The sequence below is a fragment of the Schistocerca gregaria genome, chromosome 4, assembly GCF_023897955.1.
Source record: "Schistocerca gregaria isolate iqSchGreg1 chromosome 4, iqSchGreg1.2, whole genome shotgun sequence".
NCBI classification, from domain to species: Eukaryota; Metazoa; Arthropoda; class Insecta; order Orthoptera; family Acrididae; genus Schistocerca; species Schistocerca gregaria.
Genome location: NC_064923.1, coordinates 564,901,462 through 564,927,562, shown reverse-complemented (window position 1 = coordinate 564,927,562; position 26,101 = coordinate 564,901,462). Strand labels below are relative to the sequence as shown.

General features: G+C 45.2%; 1 protein-coding gene across 1 annotated transcript in view; it reads left to right on the top strand.

Annotated features, from left to right (window-relative positions):
* Nucleotides 1-24,394, top strand: part of LOC126365796 (outer dense fiber protein 3-like) — a 52,628-nt gene extending 28,234 nt beyond the window's left edge. Inside the window, exons 3-4 of the mRNA XM_050008378.1 lie at nt 17,992-18,193; nt 24,026-24,394. Of these exons, the coding sequence (XP_049864335.1) occupies nt 17,992-18,193; nt 24,026-24,293 (470 nt within the window). The 3' untranslated portion in view covers nt 24,294-24,394. The remainder of the gene's footprint in view (nt 1-17,991; nt 18,194-24,025) is intronic.
* The last annotated feature ends 1,707 nt before the right edge of the window (nt 24,395-26,101 follow it).

Sequence of the window (26,101 nt, the reverse complement as noted above, 5' to 3'; positions counted from 1 at the left end):
AGCGTGTTTCAATGGCTGAGGCAGTCGGCTTTCAGGCGTGGTCGCTCGCGAATCAGCTCTGCGCGCCGGACAGCGCTCCACTAACAGAGTTGCTAACTTCCGTGTCGAATATTGTACCCCATGGCGCACTCTTATCGCCGAGCGACACTTAGAGTTACAGTCCAAGCCGAAAATCCACGAATAGGCGCTTATGAAGCCGAACTATTCATTTGCGTCGAGCTGTGCCTGGAACCACAAGAAGTGATAGGTATTCACTCCTCTATCACCGGCAGCATCGTCTACATTAAAATGATAATGAAGACAGGATACACTGACGTAGTTGGACAATACGCACACGAACTAAAGTTCAACGGTCTGACGGTTACATGGGGGGAGGTGGAGACCACTCTGGCTTCGAGTGTTTGAGCTCCTTTTGAGGTGCCCCAAGACGTGGTCGTTGAAGCCTTCTGACCCTACAGTAACTTTCTGGTCCATATCACGGGAAAATGACAGACATTCAGAACATACCACATGTTAAATGGTGTCTGATAGATCAAGATCGAGCTGTCCAAATACGTAGTATCCTATCTGCTGATAGGATCTGTGCGAGCCGTCTTCATGTATGATGGCCAAACGTGGTCATGTGCAAGATGTGGACAAGAGGGCCATGTTAGGTCCGATTGTCCCCATCGCCGTTCGCTCCAGATCCCGGCCAGTGATGCAGCCCCAAAGCGGCAGTTACTTCTTTAACAGACACCTACGCCAGCGCCGTGCACAACCCCCTTCGACTAGTCGAAGCAGTTGGTGCGTTGTTGCATGACCAGGGCGAAAACATCACTTCAAGATGCGCCTGTTCTCCCAATCACACTGCCGCTGAGAATTATGGTGTAGATGTGACCTAACTGGCACCATCTGCTATGATAGCGACGAGACAAAGAACTCCACAGAGCTTGATGTTCAGCCCACCCATCACAATGCACATCAAACCGAGTGTGGTGCCTATCTCTGCTTTTCTCCAGATAGGTAAAACGTTGATCGATGAATAACCGCATTCCGACGTGGAACAGTACCTCTGAAAGGAGCAGTTATAGATCAGATAGGGACACTGGCTCACCCATCAGAGAGTGTCCCACAGTGGCGTCCTACCCAGTTTCCACCCAGTGATTGCAGCCACAGTGGCTGCGCCAGATGCTCACGCCATCTAGATATCTCCGCAGGATCTCCATGCAAATAGTGGAAGCATGTCCACAACACTACCGCATCACAACAATGAATCTGGCCACAATTCAAGCTCCGCATTAATTGGAAATATTCAGAGACATCATTTATCCTGTAATTTCTTAAACTTTCCCGGCGATTTGATGACAACTCGTGGAAATCGGGTTTTCTGCCGGATATCAGCGTCTTCCAAACACGATATTTCGACGTCATTACTTGACGCCTTCATCAGGTGTTCCCTGAGACTGGCTGCTTGCTGGACCGGGTCGCATATTTATGCCTGCCCGGTGCCTGGTGTTCTGTTTGCCGTTCCCTAGTCGGTCCGCGCCCGCTAGCCGCGCTATCCTGCCGCTCTAGGTGTTCTCTATTCCGTCCGCGCCCGCTCTGGCCGTCTCCAACTGCGGTCGTGGCCTCCTGGTGTTCCCTTCTTGGTTCATGCCCGCAGTGTGCGGATGTCTGAGGCTCGTTGTTGGTGTTGGAAACATATTTTCTCCGGCATTGCTTCAGCAGTTCAAATGCCGGGTTCCATGCAGTGCTTAGCTGGTATCCTGCTTCCCGGTTAATCAAGTTTTGTGCCATCTTTATCTCTATAGATTCAGTGATGACACTATCCCAGAACCTGGGGGTCTGGATCATGACCTTGGTGTTCTCATAATCCATGGAATGTTCCAATTCTAGGCAGTGTTCTGCTACTGATGATTTTGTGGCATGCCTTAGCCTGGTGTTCCTTACATCTGATTTCCACCGTTCTAGTCGTTTGGCCAATGTAGGACATACCGCATTCACAAGGAATATTGTAAAAGCCAGGCTTCCTTAAGCCCAGGTCATCTTTGAATGTTCCAAGTAAAGCCCTGATTTTGCTAGGTGGGCAGAAGACACTCTTGATGTTATGTTTACTTAGTATTCTGCTGATCTTGGCAGAGACAGGTCCGGCATACGATAAAAATGCCAGTTTCTTGATTTCTTCTTCTTGCTCGTTCTCCGGTGTATCCTGACGTCTGGTGGGATGTAGAGCTCTGCGGATGTCCCTGGATGAGAATCCGTTGTTAGCAAACACTTTTTGAAGATGTTTAAGTTCCCCTGCCAGGCTGTCAGTGTCAGACAGTGTCTGGGCTCAGTGTACGAGTGTTCTAAGCACCCCGGCCTTTTGTGCTGGGTGGTGGCAGCTGTCGGCCTGTAGGTATAGATCTGTGTGTGTTGGCTTTCGGTACACACTGTGGCTGAAGGTGCCATCCGCCTTCTTCTTCACCAGGACATCCAGAAACAGCAGCTGACCATCCTTTTCTAGCTCCATGGTGAATTTAATATTCGGATGCCTTGAGTTCAGGTGGTCCACGGAGTCTTCCAGTTTTTCGTGACTGTGTGGCCAAATGACAAATGTGTCATCAACGTATCTCAGGAAGCATGTTGGCTGGTAAGTGGCAGTTGTAAGAGCCTCGTCCTCAAACTTCTCCATAAACAGGTTGACCACTACTGGTGACAAAGGGCTACCCATCGCCACCCCTTCAGTCTGTTCATAGAATTGACCTCCACAAAAGAAGTAAGTCGATGTTAGAATATGCTTAAACAGATCCAGCACAGCTCCATCAAACTTCTCACTGATTAAGTCAAGCGTGTCCTTAAGGGGCACTCTGGTGAACAGGGACACCACGTCAAAACTGACCATTAAATCTGCATCTGAGAAACGCAGGTTTTTAAGACGTTCCACAAAGTCTTGTGAGTTGCGAATGTGGTGTGCACACTTCCCCACATATGGTGCCCACACTTCCCCACATATGGTGCCAACATTTTCTTGAGATATGTAGCAGCTGGGTAGGTGGCTGCCCCAGTATTGCTCACAATGGGTCGTAGTGGTACACCCTCTTTGTGGATTTTAGGTAGTCCATAGAGTCTGGGTGGGACTGGTGCCTTGGATTTCAGTTGTTTGATAACTTTCTCAGGCCAGCCAGTTTCCTTCAGCAGAGACTTGGTTTTTCTGTCCACCCTGTCAGTTGGATCCTGTTCTAGTGGTTTGTAAGCCGGGTCTTCCAGAAGTCGCCGGATCTTCAGGTCATAGTCACCTTTCTGCATTTTGACTGTGGAGTTCCCTTTGTCTGCTTTGTCAGTTTTGACGTGGTGTCCCTGTTCACCAGAGTGCCCCTTAAGGATACGCTTGACTTAATCAGTGAGATGTTTGATGGAGCTGTGCTGGATCTGTTTAAGCATATTCTAACATCGACTTACTTCCTTTGTGGTAGCCCCTTGTCACCAGTAGTGGCCAACCTGTTTATGAAGAAGTTTGAGGACGAGGCTCTTACAACTGCCACTTACCAGCCAACATGCTTCCTGAGATACGTTGATGACACATTTGTCATTTGGCCACACAGTCACGAAAAACTGGAAGACTTCCTGGACCACCTGAACTCAAGGCATCCGAATATTAAATTCACCATGGAGCTAGTAAAGGATGGTCAGCTGCTGTTTCTGGATGTCCTGGTGAAGAAGAAGGCGGATGGCACCTTCAGCCACAGTGTGTACCGAAAGCCAACACACACAGATCTATACCTACAGGCCGACAGCTGCCACCACCCAGCACAAAAGGCCGGGGTGCTTAGAACACTCGTACACTGAGCCCAGACACTGTCTGACACTGACAGCCTGGCAGGGGAACTTAAACATCTTCAAAAAGTGTTTGCTAACAACGGATTCTCATCCAGGGACATCCGCAGAGCTCTACATCCCACCAGACGTCAGGATACACCGGAGAACGAGCAAGAAGAAGAAATCAAGAAACTGGCATTTTTATCGTATGCCGGACCTGTCTCTGCCAAGATCAGCAGAATACTAAGTAAACATAACATCAAGAGTGTCTTCTGCCCACCTATCAAAATCAGGGCTTTACTTGGAACAGTCAAAGATGACCTGGGCTTAAGGAAGCCTGGCTTTTACAATATTCCTTGTGGATGCGGTATGTCCTACATTGGCCAAACGACTAGAACGGTGGAAATCAGATGTAAGGAACACCAGGCTAAGGCATGCCACAAAATCATCAGTAGCAGAACACTGCCTAGAATTGGAACATTCCATGGATTATGAGAACACCAAGGTCATGATCCAGACCCCCAGGTTCTGGGATAGTGTCATCACTGAATCTATAGAGATAAAGATGGCACAAAACTTGATTAACCGGGAAGCAGGATACCAGCTAAGCACTGCATGGAACCCGGCATTTGAACTGCTGAAGCAATGCCGGAGAAAATATGTTTCCAACACCAACAACGAGCCTCAGACATCCGCACACTGCGGGCATGAACCAAGAAGGGAACACCAGGAAGCCTCAGCCGCCAGAGCGGGAGCGGACGGAATAGGGAACGTCCAGAGCGGCATTGGAGCGCCACTCGCGGGTGCGGACCGAGAAGGGAACACCAGGAGGCCACGACCGCAGTTGGAGACGGCCAGAGCGGGCGCGGACGGAATAGAGAACACCTAGAGCGGCAGGATAGCGCGACTAGCGGGCGCGGACCGACTAGGGAACGGCAAACAGAACACCAGGCACCGGGCAGGCATAAATATGCGACCCGGTCCAGCAAGCAGCCAGTCTCAGGGAACACCTGATGATATCGTGTTTGGAAGACGCTGATATCCGGCAGAAAACCCGATTTCCACGAGATGTCATCATTTATCCTGCTGATAGCGATGTTGCCTTCCTCCAAGAGATGTTTGCAGCAGATTTATGTGCTCTCACTGGCTACACTGCCAACATACCTCACGCCTCTGATAGTGGTAGCGGGGTGGTCACCCTCCTGTGCACAGGGCTCCCCACTGAAGATGTGGTGTACCTTACTAATGCTAGGGGTATGGTCCTAACACTGTTTGGCGTCCATATCCTAAATGTCTATCACTGTCCAGATCCAGTCAGTGTCATGAATGACACACGTTCTTCTTTTCCGACAAGGTATCGCCGCTTTTTGAGGATCCCCTGGATTATCTGGTCCTTGGTGGGGACTTCAACTCCATCCAAGGGCCCACTGATCAACTCCCATGACATTCCTTGTGTGCGGCCCTCTCTGTTATTATCGAATGACTTCAGCTTATTGACACATGAACGAAGATTCGTGGCACCTGTGCAGGTTTCACATATTATACGGTGCATTCGTCCAGTCGTCTCGACCGTATGTACCTCACATGCTCCCTTGCTGGCGACAATCGACTTGCCGAAATTTGAGGCTTTCCTCCGCCACGAGGCCTACATCTGTGATGTTTCCCTCACTTGCCAACGGCTGTGGCACAGTCGTGGCCTGTGGAAATTAAATATTGCCCACCTGACTGCCGACAGATGGTTGAGGATGCATGGACCCTCTGTCGTCGATGGCGCCCCACCTACACATCCAACCTATCCTTGTCGCTATCCTGCATAAACCAGTTCTACGAACGGCATTGATGGGATATGGCAAAGACGTCAGCGCTTTACTACAAGCACCATTGACTTTGACCTTTTATTACACGATCCTACGTGACTGCACTTTGATAAAATTTTCTCCTGCCCGTCAGGTGACAGTACATTAGCTAAAGTGTACATCACTTTACTCACATGGCACTTGGAAGGGACCATTGTTAACCTGTTGTGAATCGATGCCCTCAACAGTGCCTATTCCAGCCACCTTCCTTCATGGGGTAATTATCAATGTCCCTAAACCATATGTACGATCGCAGATCTGTGATTACAGGCCTGTCACTCTACTCAACAGCGACATGAAAATTTTGACGCGTTTGTTGATGTCACCACTGAAGAGAACAGCACTATATGTCACGTCCCTCGATCAGACATCCCTGTGGGGTGACAATAATATTAGTACAGACCTTTGCCGTTACAGCGACATGATTACACTCACCAGGTCGTGACATTTGCTTGCTTGACTTCAGTCAGGATTTAGGCCTTGTCGACCACACCTTTTTGATGATGGTCCTCCAGTGCATGGGTTTACCGGCTCATGTAATAACAGCGAAGTACGCGTCTTGCGTGGCGCGACTTCAAGAATACTCTATAACAGACGTCTCACTCCGCCTATCGCGATCGCGCGCTCTGTCCGACAGGGTTGTCCACTTTCCACGACCCTGTATGCTTTGGTGTCAGAACCCGTATTCCAGGGACTTCGCCAAAACCTGGTGGGTCTGCCATTGTACAGTCCCGCTTCTGTTGTACAGCCTGTGCTGATGACCTAGTCTTCTACCTATGCAGTGTAGATGATGTCTGCGCGGCTTTGACATGGGTGGCGACATACGGTGAGGCATCGGGCAGTTCTCTTAAAGTTTCCAAATCGCAGGTTCTGTTCATTGGAGAGAGCGTACCTGAGTGACGTATAGCTCCTCTAAGCGCGGCCACCCCTGTTTCCTGCTTGGGCGTTGGTTTTACGAATGATCTTCGTCGTTCGGCGGCAACAAACAGCAGATGTCTCCTCCAGAAGCTCAGGGCTGGACTCGTTGATCAACGGCGTAGATGCCTTGCGCGATGCGTGAATGTCTACCACGCTCCTCATACCCCTCACATGACCCAACTGAGCCCAGTCCCAATTACCCTCACCCATCATATGTTGATGGTGATGGGATTCTTTATCCGTACCAGGATGTTATTCAAAGTTCAGTATCCTTACCTTTCCCTTCCACGTTAGCTTGATGGGGTGCCTTCTTCCACGTGCCAGTCAGAGTTATGGCACTTTTGTTAGCTCTCAATTAAAAGTTCGGGGCCATTGTCCGACAAGTCTCACTAGACTGCTTTTACATGAATATGAGCTGGTGTCCATATCAGTGCCAGTCATGTTATCAGAAATTCCACCACTCCCCTTTTATCGCTTTTGGAATTCCTTTATGGAAGTAAGTTACATCATCCAGTCCTAATCACTCCCACGAATACTCTGGACAAAGACTGTACATAGTGAGTTACAAATGCATCAGCCCCACATTCCAATCGAAAATTAGTTTCCTCAGGTCATATGGCTTCCTGTATGGAAAGTGGAGCAAGCAGGCTTTCTCTACATCAGCGTCCAATCCGCCTGTTATATCGCCGTCAATTTCTAACAGGTGAACCAATTTCGTTTGCACCGACCACCCTAAGCATTCACTGTAGTGTGGACAACACAGACGCCCATCAATTCTCATGTGGTCCGTCGTCTGGAGGCTCGCGCAGCAGATCTTGGCTTGCATTACCCGACGTGCTCAGATCACTTTCCGGACGTGTTATTCCCTGACGCATTTCATTACTCTGCAAAGAAAACTTACGCCGTGAATTGGAGACGAGAAATCGTAACTTGGTTATTGGAAGTACCTTAATTATGGACACTGCGCAATTGTTCGCAACTCCAGATATATGCACTTCTTTTGGAATTTTGTATGAAGCGCCTTTCACGACCAACCTTCCGACTGCAACGTCCAAGCCATGAAATGCTGCCGTTTATTTTGCTGACATGATTCTCTGAACGAACTACAAACGGAATATCCACAAAAATTTCGAGAAGGCACATTGGGACGTTCCACCGTTAGAAGGCGCAAGCCACTCCCAGAATTTTGGTACTTAGAAAAAAGGAAAGAAAGTCCCTACTCAATTCCTTTCATTTTCATCACTCCCCTGTGTGTTTTCTTCCCATAATAGATTACTCGTTTAGGGATAGGGCTTGGTAGGTTCCAGGGACTGAAGAAGTGCAGTTCGCTTTTTATTAGCACACAAGCGGCGGTGGCAAGTAGATCTTCTTTTTTTTTTGTAGTTCCCTTCCCTGTGCAGTTGAGAAAAGAAAAAGTCTTTAGGGGGAAAAATAAGACCCTCATCGAGTCGCTTTTTTTTAACGTTGTTCATTCCTTACTCACGAGTATTGGGCAGACTGATGTAGGACCTAGAAAAAGAAATGCGATTAAGGCAACCTCTCGCGTTAAGCGTGAAACCCGCTCGGCGTGGCCGCATGGTTTGAGGCGCCATGTCACGGGTTGCGCGGCCCCTCCTGCCGGAGGTTCGAGTCCTCCCTCGGGTATGGGTGTGTGTGTTGCTCTTAGCATGAGTTAGTTTAAGTAATGTGTAAGTCTAGGGACCGATGACCTCAGCAGTTTGCTCCCTTAGGAATTGACACACATTTGAACATTTTTAAGCGTTAGATACGGGTTCGAGGTCCGTTGAAGCACAAATTTTCACCTCTTACCTCTGAAATATTTCAATGGCCAAATTTTGTTAAAGTAATTGAAAACCTTTGAATAACTGGTGAATAACGTCGGAAGTTCCATGAAGATTACTGCGGATGTTGCTACTGTGTACAGAGAAGTCTTGGCGTAGAAAATTGTAGCGAAATATAGGAAGGCCTGCAGAGGACTGACACTTGGTGCGTGGATTGGCAGCTGATTCTAAACATATATAGGCAGAAAGATCCACTACAGTATGATGACACGTTTGCAGAACAATCACTGGAAGCAATCACATCCATAAAATGTATAGGAGTTACAATGGGTTAGAAATAACAGCCAACCAGTTGTAAAATACGGGTTTATTGAACCTTGACGATGGTTTCGACGATTTTAAAACCGCCTTCTTCAGAAAATATTGTACGTTAAATCACATTATCTATAGCTAACGTGCGAGTCGTTGACTCTGTCTATACATGTCACCCATCTAATCACCATGTAAAATACGTACCTCGTCTGCTACCTTCCAAACTTTACAGAAGCTCTCCTGCGAACCTTGCACTACTAGCACTCTTGAAAGAAAGGATATTGCGGAGAGATGGCGGAAGTAAAGCTGTGAGGAGGGGGCGTGAGTCATGCTTGGGTAGCTCAGCTGGTAGACCACTTGCCCCTGAAAGGCAAAGGTGCCGAGTTCGAGTCTCGATACGGCACACAGTTTTAATCTACCAGGTCATCTTGAAAAGAGTAAAAACAAATTGCCCAAACTACGCAAATTTCATGGAACAATCGTATAAAAAAAGACATGAGAAGGAGCTCGAGACTGCCGGAGAAACAAAATCATTTTCAGTGTGGATACCCGAAAATGTGCTTCGGCAGTGGGAACACTGAAGATTTTGGGGGAAGAACGATTGTGACATCCACCTTGTTCAGCAGGTTTGGCGCTCTCCTACTTCCACCTAGCCCCTACATAGAAAGGAAAGTGTGGTCGGGAAACGATTAGATTCCGGTGAAGAGGTTACAACAGTGGCAGGTGATGGGGGTGCCCCTGTAGGATACAACTGCATTCACTCACCGGCCGTGCGTACGCTGCCGCAGCACCTAGCTGGCGGGTTCAGCTCGTATCGCACGTAGATAACACGTGCTGCGCGTGTGTTGCCCACGAACTGGTGCCGTCTCCAAACTCAGACTCGTTTTCTTTCGTCTCTGTCACTGGTAGCGCAAACGAATAACTCGATAGGAATGGAAGGCTAGTCGCTTAACAACGTGTCTCATTAACCAATGAAACTAGATGTCAAGGATGTCATTCCAGATCACTACCTAAAAAAAAAAGAAAATGAAGCATCCAGTACACATGATCGGATGTCAACATGTCTTCGTATACGTACACATCATCGGCGGTTGAGTTGCAATTCTCTGTGACATGTAGAATGGCCACCAGAGTATCTTAGCGTTGCTCGTGTATTATTGTTGTTACTAGGCTTGGTAGAGAATATAAGGTGTGTGAACAGTGTCAGATGTTGAGTGGTGACTGCGAAGAGCACGGAGTTGCCACGTACTAATGTGAGGCAGCATCTAACAGAGTTTGAAAGGGCTTGTGGGTCTCTATTAGACTAACAGGTCGAATCGAGCAATATCCAGATATATGGGACATTCGTATGTGACATTGGGCTGTGTTAGGACGTCAGGGCAGGCTTACTCGCCATCAAAGTTCAGATCACCACGTTTGAACACTAGAAAGGAATATTGTGCACCAAGCGCACCCAAAACCGCTTCACATCTGCATCTGCCACTTGAAAACATGTAATAGGCTCAGGGTGTCATTAAAATCACAACATGACCGTTTTTGTTTGGAGTGGTTCCATGACTGGGAAACATAGACAGTTGATGGATGGCGTTCAGTGATGAGTCACAGTTCTACACTACTCCAGCTGACTATCGTTGCGAGTATGGCAACGACTTGGGGGGAGGTCCCATACTTCCAATGTTATGGAGAGGTACGGTGGTGTTACTTTTGGCATTATGGTGTGGGAAGCTGTTCAGTATGACTTGAGGTAATGGTTGGTAATAATTGAGGGACCTCTGACGGCACAACGGCACGTTTCAGAGATCGTGCATCATCATTTGTTACCTCTAATGTGACAATATCATGATGCCACTTTTCAACAGGACAATGGTCATTCGCGCATGTCACTTGTCTCTATGCACTATCTGCATAATAATGAGATTCTTTAATGGCCAGCAAGTTGCCCAGATGTGTCCCTGACAGAATATGTTTAGGATCAACTCAAAATCTACCTCATTCCAGTGCCAGCATCCAGGATATAAAAGACCAGTTGCAACAGTATTGAACTAGCTTTATGACACCATTCCCAACCAAGTCAGTGCATGCTTTCAGTCCAGAGTGGGTGCAACATAGTTCTGATAAGTAGGCTCCTACTGCCAAGTTCTGCGTAAATTTGACTCGTTGTAATCTTGAAATAATGTTACATACCCTCTCATCCTGAGACTTTTATTTCGTTTTGTCGTTCCTCTCTGGGTATTTCACTTTTTTCTCAGACAATGTTTTTAATTGTGATAACGGCACTTGCTGCTCTGCAATTTGCGATACTTTACAGTTACAAACAAGGGCCATCGCCAGCAGCCTGTGCTGCCAGACACGTTATCAGTGAACTTGTGAAAAAGGACACCTTGTGTCTTGCAGTGGTGAGACGCAGTTCTAACCTGACTGGATCATACCATATCTGCATGCTGGCCCAAATTAAACTGAACTTCCCCGAGCCCACTCGAATACAACTGCTATGGCGAGATGCAGTAATGCAGGTGACTGTGGGATAACATCCAGAAAATTTCTATTGTTTCTGATGTCATGCCAAGGCTGTTAGCCTGTGGTACCAACAACCATCATCACATAAATTTTGCGCAGAAGCCTAACACACAGGGGACAGTTTTCCAAATGACAGACAACCACGCTCCGACCATCCACCAGAAGGCAACCCAAGCGCCACTAGAGGCCACAGCCGGACGGAGTGGCCGAGCGGTTCTAGGCGCTACAGTCTGGAACCGCGCGACCGCTACGGTCGCAGGTTCGAATTCTGCCTCGGGCATGGATGTGTGTGATGTCCTTACGTTAGTTAGGTGTAAGTAGTTCTACCTGTAAGTTCTAGGAGACTGATGACCTCAGATCTTAAGTCCCATAGTTCTCAGAGCCATTTGAATCATTTTGGAGGCCACGGGCCACACATGCCTATTTTCTTCGGCAAGACACGTGATCGAAAGTAGGTCCAGCTGTGTCCTAGCATCGAATAGTATTTAGGGCAGAACTTGGGCCAGACCAGACCAGATCACTCTGAGTAAGCTTCCTGGGCCAGGCACTAATTCGCAAAGATTCCGTTAATCAGGATTTACACACAAGAGCCGCTTCCTCGACATCACTGCCATTCACGTCTGACTTCACAGCTGCACGACCTGCAGGCTTGTAACGTGGCGGCTGAGACGCTGCATCCACTGCCAGCACGTTCAGGTGATATAAGAGCTGTAGCACTACGGCAGTGCGGCGAATTCTTGTTGTAGGTGCCAATAAAAAATAAATAGCGTAACAAGTGCGTTTGAACATGAACAACTGCATGATATGCTTTCACATAACCTTGTTACTTCTATGTGTAATTTATACCTAACTGCTGATTATCTGCGAAACGTAATACTGGTACTCGGATCTTCCTCCCATTAACAACACTTCTTATACCCAGCATTTGAGGGCACAACGATTCTGTCAGGTGCTGATAACACAGGTCTGAAAAAAAGAGTCAGCTGCATGAGATATTTTTACTGAATTATATGTTTTAGACTGCGCTGATTTCAGAAGTTATGTCCATTTTTTTCTATAACATAAATTTTTTTTGCGAATTCAAACACAAGAAATTGGTAAAATCACTCGTTTATTCAAAATTATGAAACATAATATTTTTTTACATCCAATGAAACATTATTTTGAGACATATAGTAACAATATTATACTTATTCATGTTTTTCATGAAACCTTTTCTTCTTTTCCTTGATACTTCGCCGAGTCCTTTCCCGATTTCCATCTTTAGCTTCCCGCTTAACCATCCAACAGTAGTCAGCAAGCATAGTGATATCCCATCTTCCTTGGTACCGTCTCTCGATATCACGGACATCCTGGTGAAACGCTCCCCCTGTTCTTCACTGTAAGCTCCCAGGTTTTCAGGAGCAGGAGAACTGTCTATGTGGGATTGTAAAAAATGTACCTTCAAGCTCATCTTGCAGCCTTGAGCTTCGTATGCTGCTAGCATCGGTTGAACAATGGTTTTGTAGACAAGATCCTTAGTATTTCCCAAAAACTTTCACACTACATCCTTGAACGATACCCAAACTTCTTTTTCCTTGCAATTCATACTTTCCACAAAGACGGTGTCCGTTAAAAGTTTTATTATATCGGTGCCAGTGAAAACTCCCTCTTTTAACTCCGAGAATTTGGCACATATATGTTTGAAACAGTCCCCATCCTTTTGCAGCGATTTTACAAATTGTTTCATCAACCCCAATTTGATATGGAGAGGGTGCAACAAAACCTTTTCTGGTGGTACCAAAGTAGTACTGATAACATTGTTCTCTCCAGGTTTTAAAGTTTCTCGAGGTGGACAATAACTTTTAGTCCAGTGCTGTTCTCTGGCTCTACTATCCTGCAAGCATAAGAAGGAAGGGTATTTAGAATAGCCTGCCTGCCGACCCAAAAGCATCGTGAGTATTTTGAAGTCCCCACAAACCATCCATTGATGGTCCTGATATTTGATTTTTTTTCAGGATAATGGCCAAATCGTTATAGTTTTCGTCCATATGCACAGAATATCCCATCGGAAGCGATGAAAATTTATTTCCATTGTGCAATAATACTACTTTAAGACTAGTTTCGGATGAATCAGTGAATATGCGCCATTCAGATGAGTCACACTGCATATCAAAGCAACGCATGAGTCCTTCCACATCATTGCAAAAAACTAAATTTCCTTCTTTTGAGAAAAACTGGGTAAATTATTTTTCTCGGTGTCTGTACCATGAAAATGAGGTGCTAGATGATAAAAGGTTTTTATTTTTTAATCTGGAACCTAACAGTTCGGCTGCATCTTTTGAAAGACCTAAATCTCTTACTAGCTCATTGAGCTACTTTGAGAAAATAGTTGAGGCCTTTCATCTACGTCTGAAGAAAAATCTGAACTTGATTTACCCTGAGGAGGTAATGTAACTTCGTCCTCCAACTCACTCGGGTATTCACCCAAACTGGAAGGTGGCTGTGGGATAGGTATTTCAGAGCTATGAGGCACTGGACGTGTAGCTGAGTCAAGGTTAGGGTAACTTATGCTTCTTTTGTTTTTTTGAATTGAATCCCTTTACGTCAACTGAACAGGAGTAGCAATCAGTGGTATGGTTTTCCTGCTCACGCCATATCATAGGAATTCCAAATCTAAATACATTTTTCTTACCCTTAAAGCACAAACGAAGATCTTCTTCACATCTTCTACACACCTTATGCGGGGCCCATTGTTTATCTTGATCAGCAGGTTTCGATTTAAAGTAAGCAAAATAAACTTTCGTCACAAAATCACTTATGTTTCTCTGTTGACTTTTAATAGTGTTTTCACTACAGATAAAAACTGTTTGGAGAAATAACACAACCTCTTGTAGCCATGACTAGACAGAAACAACCTCACTGTTCATTTGAATAGAAATATGTCTGCTGAGAGTTTCTCTCCATTTCATGCGAGATACAAATCGTCATTTAACTTGTCGCAACACGATAAAACTGAACGATAAGATTCTTTGCATTTCTTCTGGCGCCCAAGAATTCATGGTAAAACCTGAAAGTGCTAACAAAGAATAGTTAACATTGTAATTTTTTTAAATTTAAGTTTATTTTATCAATTATAATTGATACACTTTTTAATAATTATTAAATTTAAAAAACCACATAGGTTTATTACTAATGAACATAAATACAGCAATATACATGAAAACCTATGTGATAGAATTTTTTGAATATTTTTCCTGTTTATGGGATGTCAAATCCATAACAAAACGTTAAAAAAATCCTATGCCGTTTTTAGTCGCAGACCTGTGTAACACTCCCGAACATGAGTACATGGCATCTCCGTGTCCTTCATAGCGATCGCTCAACATCTGGCACTGTTTACGCAACTAGCACTAAGGTGTCAAAAGTCATGGGCTAACGATATGCACTTATACAGATAAGGGTATTACCATGTACTCGAGGTATAAAAGGGCAGTGCAGTGGCAGAGCTATACTCAGGTGATTTATGCGAAAAGGTTTCTGACGTGGTTAAGAGCGCACGACAGGATTTAACATACTTTGAACGCGGAATGGTAGCTCGAGCTAGACGCATCGGACATTCTATTCGGAAATCGTTGGCGAATTCAATATTCCGAGATCTTTAGTGTCAAGACTGTGCCGAGAATACCAAATCTCAGGCATTACCTCTCACCACGAACAATTCAGTGGCCATCGACCTTCATTTAACTACCATGAGCAGTGGCGCTTATACAGGGTGTTACAAAAAGATACGGCCAAACTTTCAAGAAACATTCCTCACACACAAAGAAAGAAAATATGTTATGTGGGCATGTGTCCGGAAACGCTTACTTTCCATGTTAGAGCTTATTTCATTACTTCTCTTCAAATCACATTAATCATGGAATGGAAACACACAGCAACAGAACGTTAGCGAGGATACATGCATCCACCCTCCGTCGCATGGAATTCCTGATGCGCTGATGCAGCCCTGGAGAATGGCGAAATATATCACAGCCGTCTACAATACGAGCACGAAGAGTCTCTACATTTGGTACCGGGGTTGCGTAGACAAGAGCTTTCAAATGCCCCCATAAATGAAAGTCAAGAGGGTTGAGATCAGGAGAGCGTGGAGGCCATGGAATTCGTGCGCCTCTACCAATTCATCGGTCACCGAATCTGTTGTTGAGAAGCGTACGAACACTTCAACTGAAATGTACAGGAGCTCCCATCGTGCATGAACCACATGTTGTGTCGTACTTGTAAAGGCACATGTTCCAGCAGCACAGGTAGAGTATACCGTATGAAAATGGTTCAAATGGCTCTGAGTACTATGGGACTCAACTGCTGTGGTCCTTAGTCCCCTAGAACTTAGAACTACTTAAACCTAACTAACCTAAGGACATCACACACATCCATGCCCGAGGCAGGATTCGAACCTGCGACCGTAGCAGTCGCGCGGTTCCGGACTGAGAGCCTAGAACCGCTAGACCACCGCGGCCGGCTATCCCGTATGAAATCATGATAACGTGCTCCATTGAGCGTCGGTGGACGAAACTAAAATGAGATCTAACATGGAAATTATGCGTTTCCGGACACATGTCCACATAACATCTTTTCTTTATTACGTGTGAGGAATGTTTCCTGAAAGTTTGGCCGTACCTTTTTGTAACACCGCGTATAGACTTGTCAGTCAAATAACTCAGTAATCGATTCGGATGTACGACAAACGTATCCGTTAGGACAGTGCGGTGCAATTTTGGCATTAATGGGCTATAGCAGCATACGACCGACACGAGTGCCTTTGCTAACAACACAACATCGCCTGCAGCGTCTCTCCTGGGCTCGTGACCATATAGGTTGGACCACAGACGACTGGAAAACCCTGGTCTGTCAAATGAGTCCCAATTTTAGTTGATAAAGGCTGATGGTAGGATTCGAATATGGCGCAGACCCAACGAAGTCGTGGACGAAATTGTCAACAAGGCACTATGTAAGCTGATGGTGCTACTTAATAGTGTGGGCTGTGTTTACATTGACTGGACTGTGTTCTGTGGTCCAATGGGGCTTATCATTGACTGGAAATGGCGATGTTCGGCTATTGGGAGACCACTTGCTGCCATTCAGGTTCCCAAAGAACGATGACAATGCGCCACGTCACTGGGCCACAATCGTTTGTTATTGGTTTGAAGAACATTCTGACAATTCGAGCGAGTGATATGGCCACCCAGATCGCCCATCATGAATCCCATCGAACATTTGTATGACATAATCGAGAGGTCAGTTAGTGCACAAAATCCTGCACCGGCAACACGTTCGCAATTATGAAGGGCTGTGGAGACAGCATGGCTATTTTTGCAGGGGACTTCCAACGACTTGTTGAGTCCATGCCACATGGAGCTGCTGCAGGCCGCTTGGAGTGGCCGCGCGGTTAGAGGCGCCACGTCACTGACCGCGGGGCCCCACCCGCCGGAGGTTCGAGTCCTCCCTAGGGCATGGGTGTGTGTGTTGTTCTTAGTATAAGTTAGTTTAAATAGCGTGTAAGTCTAGAGACCGATGACCTCAGCAGTTTGGTCCCTTAGAAATTCACACACCTTTCAACATTTGAGCTGCTACACTACGCCTAGCAAAACGAGGTTTAGCACGATATTAGGACATATCCCACGACTTTTGTCACCTCCGTGTATATATCCGTACAAGCCGAGTAACAACAATGAACACGAACAACACTAATGCAGTTTGGTGTCCATTCCACCTGTCACAGAGAGTTGCCACTGACATGTCATCGATATTAATGTAAGACGAGGACCTATACTCCAATGTGTTTTTATCTAATTTTTTTATATGCCGCAATTGCGTTAGTAGACTGTTTAGCGTTTTAAGGGGGGTAGGACGCCAAACTGTCCGACTTGGAGCAGGAAAGGCACCACAGGACATTTTAATTTCCATTATCTATACTTTTACAAATAAATTCATAAAACTTTGTCAGCATGACCAAGAAGGGTTCAGGATTTACGCTCATAGCAGTAGAAATTCAAAAATATAACAAAATATATTTTTTTACATGTGAAATGTCATCATTTTTTCACTTACTATTGGCTGCATTCGTTGCTATAGGTACAATTTTCTTCATAAGTAAGGGAGATTCTTCGTTGAATTTTGCACAGCATACAAACCATACCTACAGGTGTATGAAAGTCTAGAATTTTCCAAATCTATTAAAAACTGTGCTAAAAATTGAGATAATTAACCATAAAATTTGAGTTTTTTCTAAACATGAAGTTTAAAATGCAGCAGCCCATTCATTTTTTAATTAATTAAGTAAATTCTAGAGTTTCATACATTTGTAAGTATGGCTTGTATGCTGTGCAAAATTCATCGAAGAATCTCTCTTACTTGTGAAAAAACGTGTACTTATAGCAACAAATGCAACCAATAGTAAGTGAAACAATGATGAAATTTCACTCGTAAAAAAAATTTATTTTGTTATACTTTTGAACTTACATTGCTATGAGTTTGAATCCTGAATCCTTCCTGGTCGTGTTGACAAAGTTTTAAGAATTTATTTGTAAAAGTATAGACAGTGGAAATTAAAATGTATGGTGCCTCTCCTGCTCCAAGTCGGCCCGTTTGACGTCCTACCCCCCTTAACCTCTTGAGCTGAGGTTTACTACTTGATAATGAGATCACTTTCTCTCGAAACACTTTGCTGACTTGTGTCTAGGCCAAAAATACGGTTGAATTCTGCCAAATATTACTGGAAAAAGGTGACTGTACTGCATCCCATCATGATACGTTAAACTCCCACGCTCTGACCCTGCTGTGTGCCGCAGCGCGCCTCAACGTGCCGGGCCCCCCCGCCTACCTGACGGAGGAGGTGCCGCCGATGCGGACGGACCGCGCGCCGGCCTACAGCCTGGGCGACCGCACCAAGCTGCGCAGCGAGGACTTCAACCCGGCGCCCAACGTTTACGTCTTGCCCGAATACCTGGGGCCCAGCCAGCCAATCAAGACGTCGGCACCCGCCTACACCATGTGAGTGCCGAGATCTGCTCTGCTGCCCCGCTGGCTTGACACACTATTTATGCATATTGCTTCACTGCTCACTGACTACTTGCTGTACGCCGGCGAACCTCACCCCCCCCCCCCCCCCCCCCAGAACATCTCTGCTTAACTGCTCACAGTAGCCTGCCCCTACTTACAACAACAACACACACACACACACACACACACACACACACACACACACGAGCGCATGCGTACATACGAGGACGTGCTGAAAATTAATGGCCGAATTTTTATGTGAAAACACTTAAAGTTTTTTAAGTAAAACAGATATTATTAACAGTCCACATCTTTTTCTTCATGCCTACATACTCGTACAAGGGTCACTCCAAAAGAAATGCACACTATTTTCTTTTTAAGTCCATCTTTTATTCTACATGTTTGAAAGTTTTACACTGTGTAGAGACATCCTTTAGGAACAATATTTTCATTTCTTCACATAATTTCCATCCCTCTCAACTGCCTTACCCCGTCTTGGAACCAGCGCCTGTATACCCGCACAGTAAAATTTTAGACCAACCTGTTGGAGCCACTGTTTGGCAGCGTGCACAAGGCAGTCATCATTTTCAAACCTTGTTGCACGAAGAGAGTCTTTCAGTTTCCCAAAGTGACGATAGTCACATGGAGCCAAGTCAGGACTGTAAGGTGGGTGTTTCAGTGTCGTCCATCCGAGTTTTGTGATCGCTAACATGTTTTTTGACTGACATGTGGCCGTGCATTGTTTTGCAACAGCAAAACATCCTGCTTTTGCCGATGTGGTCGAACACGACTCAGTCGAGCTTGAAATTTCTTCAGTGTCGTCACATATGCATCAGAATTTATGGTGGTTCCACTTGGCATGATGTCCACAAGCAAGAGTCCTCCGGAATCGAAAAACACCTTAGCCATAACTGTTCCAGCAGAAGGTGTGGTTTTGAATTTTTTTTTTCGCAGGTGAATTTGCATGATGCCACACCATTGATTGCCTCTTCGTCTCTGGTGAAAATTGATGGAGCTATGTTTCATCACCTGTCACAATTCTTTCAAGAAATTTTTCTCCACCATTCTCGTACTGTTCCAAAAGTTCGCTGCATACCATTTTTCTTGTTTATTTGTGAGCCACTGTCAACATCCTGGGAATCCGCCTGGTACAAACCTTTTTTAACGCCAACACTTTCAGTATTCTGGAAACACTTCCTTCCCCTATCCCAACGTAGCGTGACAATTTGTTCACTGTGATGCGTCTGTCAGCAGTCACCAATTCGTTAACTCTCTGCTCATTGTCTGGAGTGTGTGCAGAACGAGGCCTGCCACTGCGAGGACAATCCTTAATATTGCCGTGCCCGCTTTCGTCACATAATCTGCTTGCCCACCGACTAACTTTACTGCGATCGCCGGCCGGTGTGGCCGTGCGGTTCTAGGCGCTTCTGTCTGGAACCGCGAGACCACTACGGTCGCATGTTCGAATCCTGCCTCGGGCATGCATGTGTGTGATGTCCTTAGGTTAGTTAGGTTTAAGTAGTTCTAAGTTCTAGGGGACTGATGACCACAGATGTTAAGTCCTATAGTGCTCAGAGGCATTTGAACCATTTTGTACTGCGATCGACAGCAGCATCTCCATACACCTTTTTCAACTTCTTGTGGATGTTTCCAACTGTCTCGTTTTCACAGCACAGGAATTCTGTGACAGCACGTTGTTTCTGACGAACGTCAAGTATAGCAGCCATCTTGAAGACATGCTGTGACGGTGCCACTCACGGAAACAGGTTCAACTAAGTTTGAAAACAAGTGGGAAGGATGTATCTACACACTGTAAAACTTTCACACATGCAAAATGAAAACTGTATTTTTACAAAAGTAAATGACGATCGAGAACAGTGAAACCAAGGAGTCATGTTACAGGTGTCGCAACGCTCGTTTGTGTTCTGGCTTTGACATGTTGAAGAAGAGGGTGCTCCATGGTATGTAGAACTCTTCGAATTCAAAAGTCAATTACGCTTTCTTACGCACCGGCATAGTTACATCACACACCACCACGTTACACGTCACAATTCGGAACCCTCTAGCTGCATAGGGCTGCAAATACGTAGACATGAAGAATAAAGATGTACAATGGTAGCAGCGTATTTTTTATCTAAAAATCTTTTAAGAGTTTTCACATAATGAATTGGAAAACATTGCTTTTCAGCACACCTCGTTATTGAAACTTCTGATGCTAGCTAACAGCTACGTGGCAAAAGCTGTAAAAAAATATGCACAACTACATCCCAGGCAATACATTCATGGAGTACAATGTGGCAAAAACATGACATGCTGTCAAACCACAAATGCATGAAAACAGGCCATCTTCTAAAACCCATCATCCTCAGGAACCACATAAGATTCGACATAGTTAGCGAAAATGTACTGGTAAAAATAATAAAAACACTCTAAAACCAGAAGAAATTGGCAATGCTACACAAAAAGGCACATGTACAGTCGGAAGAACGTACTTAACACCAGTGGTGCAATATTTTGTCGTATCTCACGACAACAAATTTGCAGTGTTACAAACCAGCCTGAAACTAGACCAGTAACATCATTGCTCGACGTAGGAATACGCGGGATATGTGCTAGCAGATGACGCTGCTAGATGTAGGCGTAAATGCTGTAAGCAGTACACATCAGTATCTTTTGTAATGAAGTATTTTCTGTTATGTAGAGAGCAAAACAAAATTGTAAATACGAGGGCGTTTTGTAAAGTAATGCCTCCGAAATTTTAATGTGAAAATGCACAGGGAATTGCCGTAACGTTGCAAATGCATGTCAGCTCGGTGTAGAAAATCCTACGAAACATACTGCATTGCTATCCAAACAAAATCATCCATGTTCACCAGTTGCTTCCTGCTGACCTGCCAGCAAGACAAACGTTCGCTCTGGAATTTCTTGCTCGCATGGAAGTCTACAATGAATGGCCAGGGAACACTCTATGGACAGACGACGCCCATCACCATTTCCAATGACATGTCAATACGCAGAATTGCAGAATATGGGCAACGGAAAACCCCCACGCACGTCACCCGGTACCACTTCATTCTGCAAAGGTAACTGTGTGGTGCGAATTGACAGCATCGTTTATTGTAGGTCCGTATTTTTTAGAGGAGATGAGTTCTGCTGGTCCTGTTAACTGTACCCTCACTGGTACGCGTTATGAGATTCTTTTTCACACCAACGTCATTCCAACCCTTCAACAGCGTGGATGTGTCGGTATTAACATTTTTATGTAAGACAGTGCTCCTCTGCACATTACGCAGCCAGTGGAGCGGCTGCTGCAGAAGCATTTCGGAGATGATGGAGTTATCAGTCCTCGTTTCCCTACATCCTACCCGTCCATATCACCTGACGTAATCCGTGTGACTTTTGGCTGGGGTTTATCTGATAGATATTGTGTTCAGTTACGAACCTAGCTGAATTGTAGGCACGCATTATGCAACACATTCTGGACGTGACCCCCGAGACAGTCCGTTCTGCTGTGAGACTTGCGTTTCTCGATTTCAGTTTGTGGCAGAAAGCAGCGGACAGCATATCGACGGTTTCTTGGGGTAGTCTAAAGAACAGTTAGAAACAGATGTAATTTTCCTTTTTTGCGGTTTTGGGTCTGGAACAGTTAAAAACCGATGTCATTTCACTTTTTATGCCGTTTTTGGCCGCTGGTCAACTAAAAACCGATGACATTTGCCTTTTATATGGTTTTCGGCCTGAGGATAACCGACTTTTTCCATCCGATTTTCCATGGTGAATAGGATTACCTAGTTCACAGAGCCACAATTGTTGATTGCCGAATTTGTGCAGTCATGAACATTGAACAGTGCGGTTTGTGTAATGTTCAACGTCAGATTGCGAGTCATCTGTCATTTACGTTAAGATGCTTACAGGGCTAGCTACTTGTAAAATTTTCGTTAAATTTTTTGTGTTCCATGACGCTACCCGTCGCGTCAGTAATATGCTGCTTACATTTGACGTCGATCTGAGCAATGGTTATCTTTCTATTGCGTTGTAACTGGAGCTTTAAGTATGGACTCTCTGTATACTTATATACAGTACATTACACTGTACACGTTACACTGGAGTGACAAAAGTCGTGGGATACATCCTTATATCGTGCTCAGTTTCCTTTTGCCTGGCATAGTGCTGCAGTTCGACGTGGCATGGCCTCAACAAGTTGTTTCTAAGTCCTCCACAGAAATATTGAGACTGCTGCCTCTATAGCCCTCCATAATTGCGGAAATGTTGCCGGTACTGGATTTCGTGCACGAACTGACCTCTCGTTTATGCCCCATAAATGTTCGATGGGATTCGTTTCGGGCGAGCTGGGTGGCCAAATCATTCGCTCGAACTGTCCAGAATGTTTTTCAAATCAATCGAGAAAAATTGTGGCCCGGAGAAATGGTGCGTTGTGCTCCGCAAAATTTCCATCATTGTTTGGGAACATGAAGTTTATGAATGGTTGCAAATGGTCTCCGAGTAACCGAGTAACTGCAGGCCATCCGACCAGGCCACGTTTTACAGTCGTCTAGGATCCAATCGATATAATCACGAGACCAGGATAGGTGCTAAAAGCAACGTGTGCTGTTAGCAAAGCCACTCAACTCGGTCTTCTGCTGCCATAGCACATTAACGCCAAATTACACCGCAATGTGCTAATGGATAAGTTCGTGTTACGTCCCACATTGAGCTTTGCGGTTATTTCATGCAGTGTTGCTTGTCTTTTAGTACTGAGAACTTCACGCAAACGCCGTTGCTCTCGGGCGTTAAGTGAAGGCGTTGTCCGTGGTGAGGGATAATACCTGAAATTTGGTGTTCTCGGCACGCTCTTGACACTATGGATCTGGGAATATTTCCGAAATGGAATGTCCGATGCGTGCAGCTCCAACTACCATTCAGCGTTCAAAGTCTGTTAATTCTCGTCGTGCTGGCATAATCGCCGGCCGCTGTAGCAACGGTCGGGCATGGATGTGTGTGCTGTCCTTACGTAGTTCTAAGTCTAGGGGACTGATGACCTCAGATGTTAAGTCCCATAGTGCTTAGAGTCATTTGATCCATTTTTGAACCACCCATAATCGCATCGGAAACCTTTTGACTTGAATCACTTGAGTACAGAGGACAGCTCCGCCAATGTAATGCAATTTTGTACCTTGTGTACGTGATACTACCGCCATCTGTATACGTGCTTATAGCTACCACATGACTTTGGTCGTCTCAGTGTGTATCCCAAGTCCGCTATCCTCCCTACCTTCAGCCAGTCAGTTCGTAGTATTAGAAAATGGTAAGCAGCTAACGGCTAACGCATAATGCCTAAAGTCTGATGGTGTGTACAGGTGTCCGCAGCTCGTAATCGTGCGGTAGCGTTCTCGCTTCCCACGCCCGGGTTCACGGGTTCGGTTCCTGGCGGGGTGAGGGATTTTATCTACCTCGTGATGACAGTATGATGTCCTTATGTTAGTTAGGTTTAAGTAGTTTTAAGATCTAGGGGACTGATGACCATAGATGTTAAGTCCCATCGTGTTCAGAGCCATTTGAACCATTTTTTGTGTACACGTGCTGCCAACATTATGTTCACTGAGTACATCATATGCGCAGCGTATACCTCACTAGTATACTTTCGGCTGACATCAGGATAATAGCAAAACTTCTTCTTTTATATTCTGATTTTTTTCCCGTACATGTGAGCCAGATTTTGAGCTTATGAAAATGGAAGAATCTTATCCTTGGTGTATGAGTTGAAAGTTAGGAATATTGCATTTTGCCTGCACACGGCAGGATGGCAGTTGTGCTTGCTTGCAGGGCGAGCCGCGCCAAGCCGCTGCGGCCAGACATCGGGCCCGGACCCGCGCGCTACCCGGCCGTCGACATGTCCGTGTCCCGCAAGCGGCCGCCCGTCTACAGCGTCGTGGGCCGCAACTACCCGCCGGGCGACCGGGGCATGAACCCGGGACCCGGCGCCTACCTGCCCGAGTACAACCGCGCCAAGAACCCGCCCAGCTTCTCGTTCGGCGTCAAGCACTCTCCCTATAAGCGCACCCCCATGGTCGAGGCCGACAACGAAGTCTGATCAATAATTCACCCTGCTGCAAATCACGATGGCCTATCTCTGTTCATTTCATTCTGGGAGTGTGTTTACACTAAACTTGATCACACAACGGATCCCAACAACTATGAGCGTTAGAACACAATGCTTTCGTACTTTTTAGTCGCCCACAAATATTCTAGACTGAATGGATTACGAACGTAGTATAACCAGCGGAAAAATGCACCTATGGGAGCGCAAAAAATGCAGATATGTTCCTGGTTATTTAAAAGCCTCCGACTGATAAGTGGGGTACCTATTGCCTCAGTCTACTTTCCTGAGCACCTTTAAAAACTTTCCCAAAAAAATTTGGTGTCCGAACATAATTGCGGTTTTTTTATGCTGAGGGAGAAGGAGAGAGTGGCAGTGACAAAGAGACGAAAAAGTAATAAATACTGGAAGATAGTAGACAGTGGTTGTGGTATAGAGAGGGCGAAAATGGCAGTGGAACACAGTAGGCAGTGAGAGAACACTGCTGGAAAAAGAGTGAAGAGATAGTGTGAGGGAGGAGGGTGGGGTTAGGTGGTGGAAAGAATAAAGAGAAATGAAAAGTGGAAGTGGGTGAGAGCTAGTGATAATGAGAGAAAGAGACACTGACAGAGAGGAACAGAGAGATAGTGACAATGAGAAGAGACGACAGCAGTAGGAAGGAAGGAATGACATATTTTCTGTAATAGAGAGCAAGAGGAATACAGTGACTATGAGACGAGACTATAGTGGTAGGACAGAACGAAGGGGACTGTCAAAATTTTTGTGCTTTTTTGTCTACTTTTTCCGATAGGAGCATTTTTCCACAGTTTCCCTAATTTTCCCTGCTGCAGCAGGGCATGTAACTCATATGAAAAGAACTGTACCAGTCACTAAAATTTAGATAGTTTACTTATATGAAATTGAAATAACACAAAACTAATTTTACACCCCAGGGCAGATTTTATGTGCAAATAATTTTGATTGTGCTTTCGTACTGCAGCATTGTGCTTCTAGGATAACGGAGACTCTTTACAGTTTATTTCCCCGCGCTACGTCACTTTATAAAGTACATTTTCTCCTCATGGCAGATTTCACGAACGTAATTTTGAAATTCTGTACCTCGGAAAAGGAGTAAGATATGAAGAATCTAACATTCTGCATGGTGTCTGTTTGTTTTAAGTCGTGTCTCCCTACCACTTTCGCGCAACGACGCTCTGAGCGTGTTTTTTTAGGGAATTGACTAGTTTGAACCTGGGACCTGTTGCTGGTAAGGAGACGCCAGACCACACATGACATGTAGAGTTCAGAAGAGTTCAGTGAGAGAAGCGATGATATAATCAAATACTTAATGATTTCAGCGTCAGCTCCACTGCACTCCCTGTTAAAGAATCTTAATACTAACTCAATTTAGTGGAAGGGGATCAAGGCTTTCTTATTTGTAGTTAGCTGGTAAAATAACCTCGAAAAATTAGTTAAGTTTACCATTGGAATTTTTATTCTACTCACAAAACATTGTTTATAAATTGCACTATTGATAAAAGGAAATATTTTAATACAGGATGATAAAAAACAACTGCGTTCAACAAAAATGTGAACAAATATTCCCTGAATGGGTTTCCAAGTTCTACAATGGATCGAAGGGTGACCTATGCCACATCACATCTATAATCTAGGTTTAAATGAAGTTTCTAAAAGAGAAAACTATCAAAAATGGTCTACAGTGACCCTCAATTATCTTTAATTACTTACGTAACTTGTCGTAAATTACAGTGGCTGATGTGGCTTCTCAATAATTATATAACAGAAAAATCATCGCGTTTCAG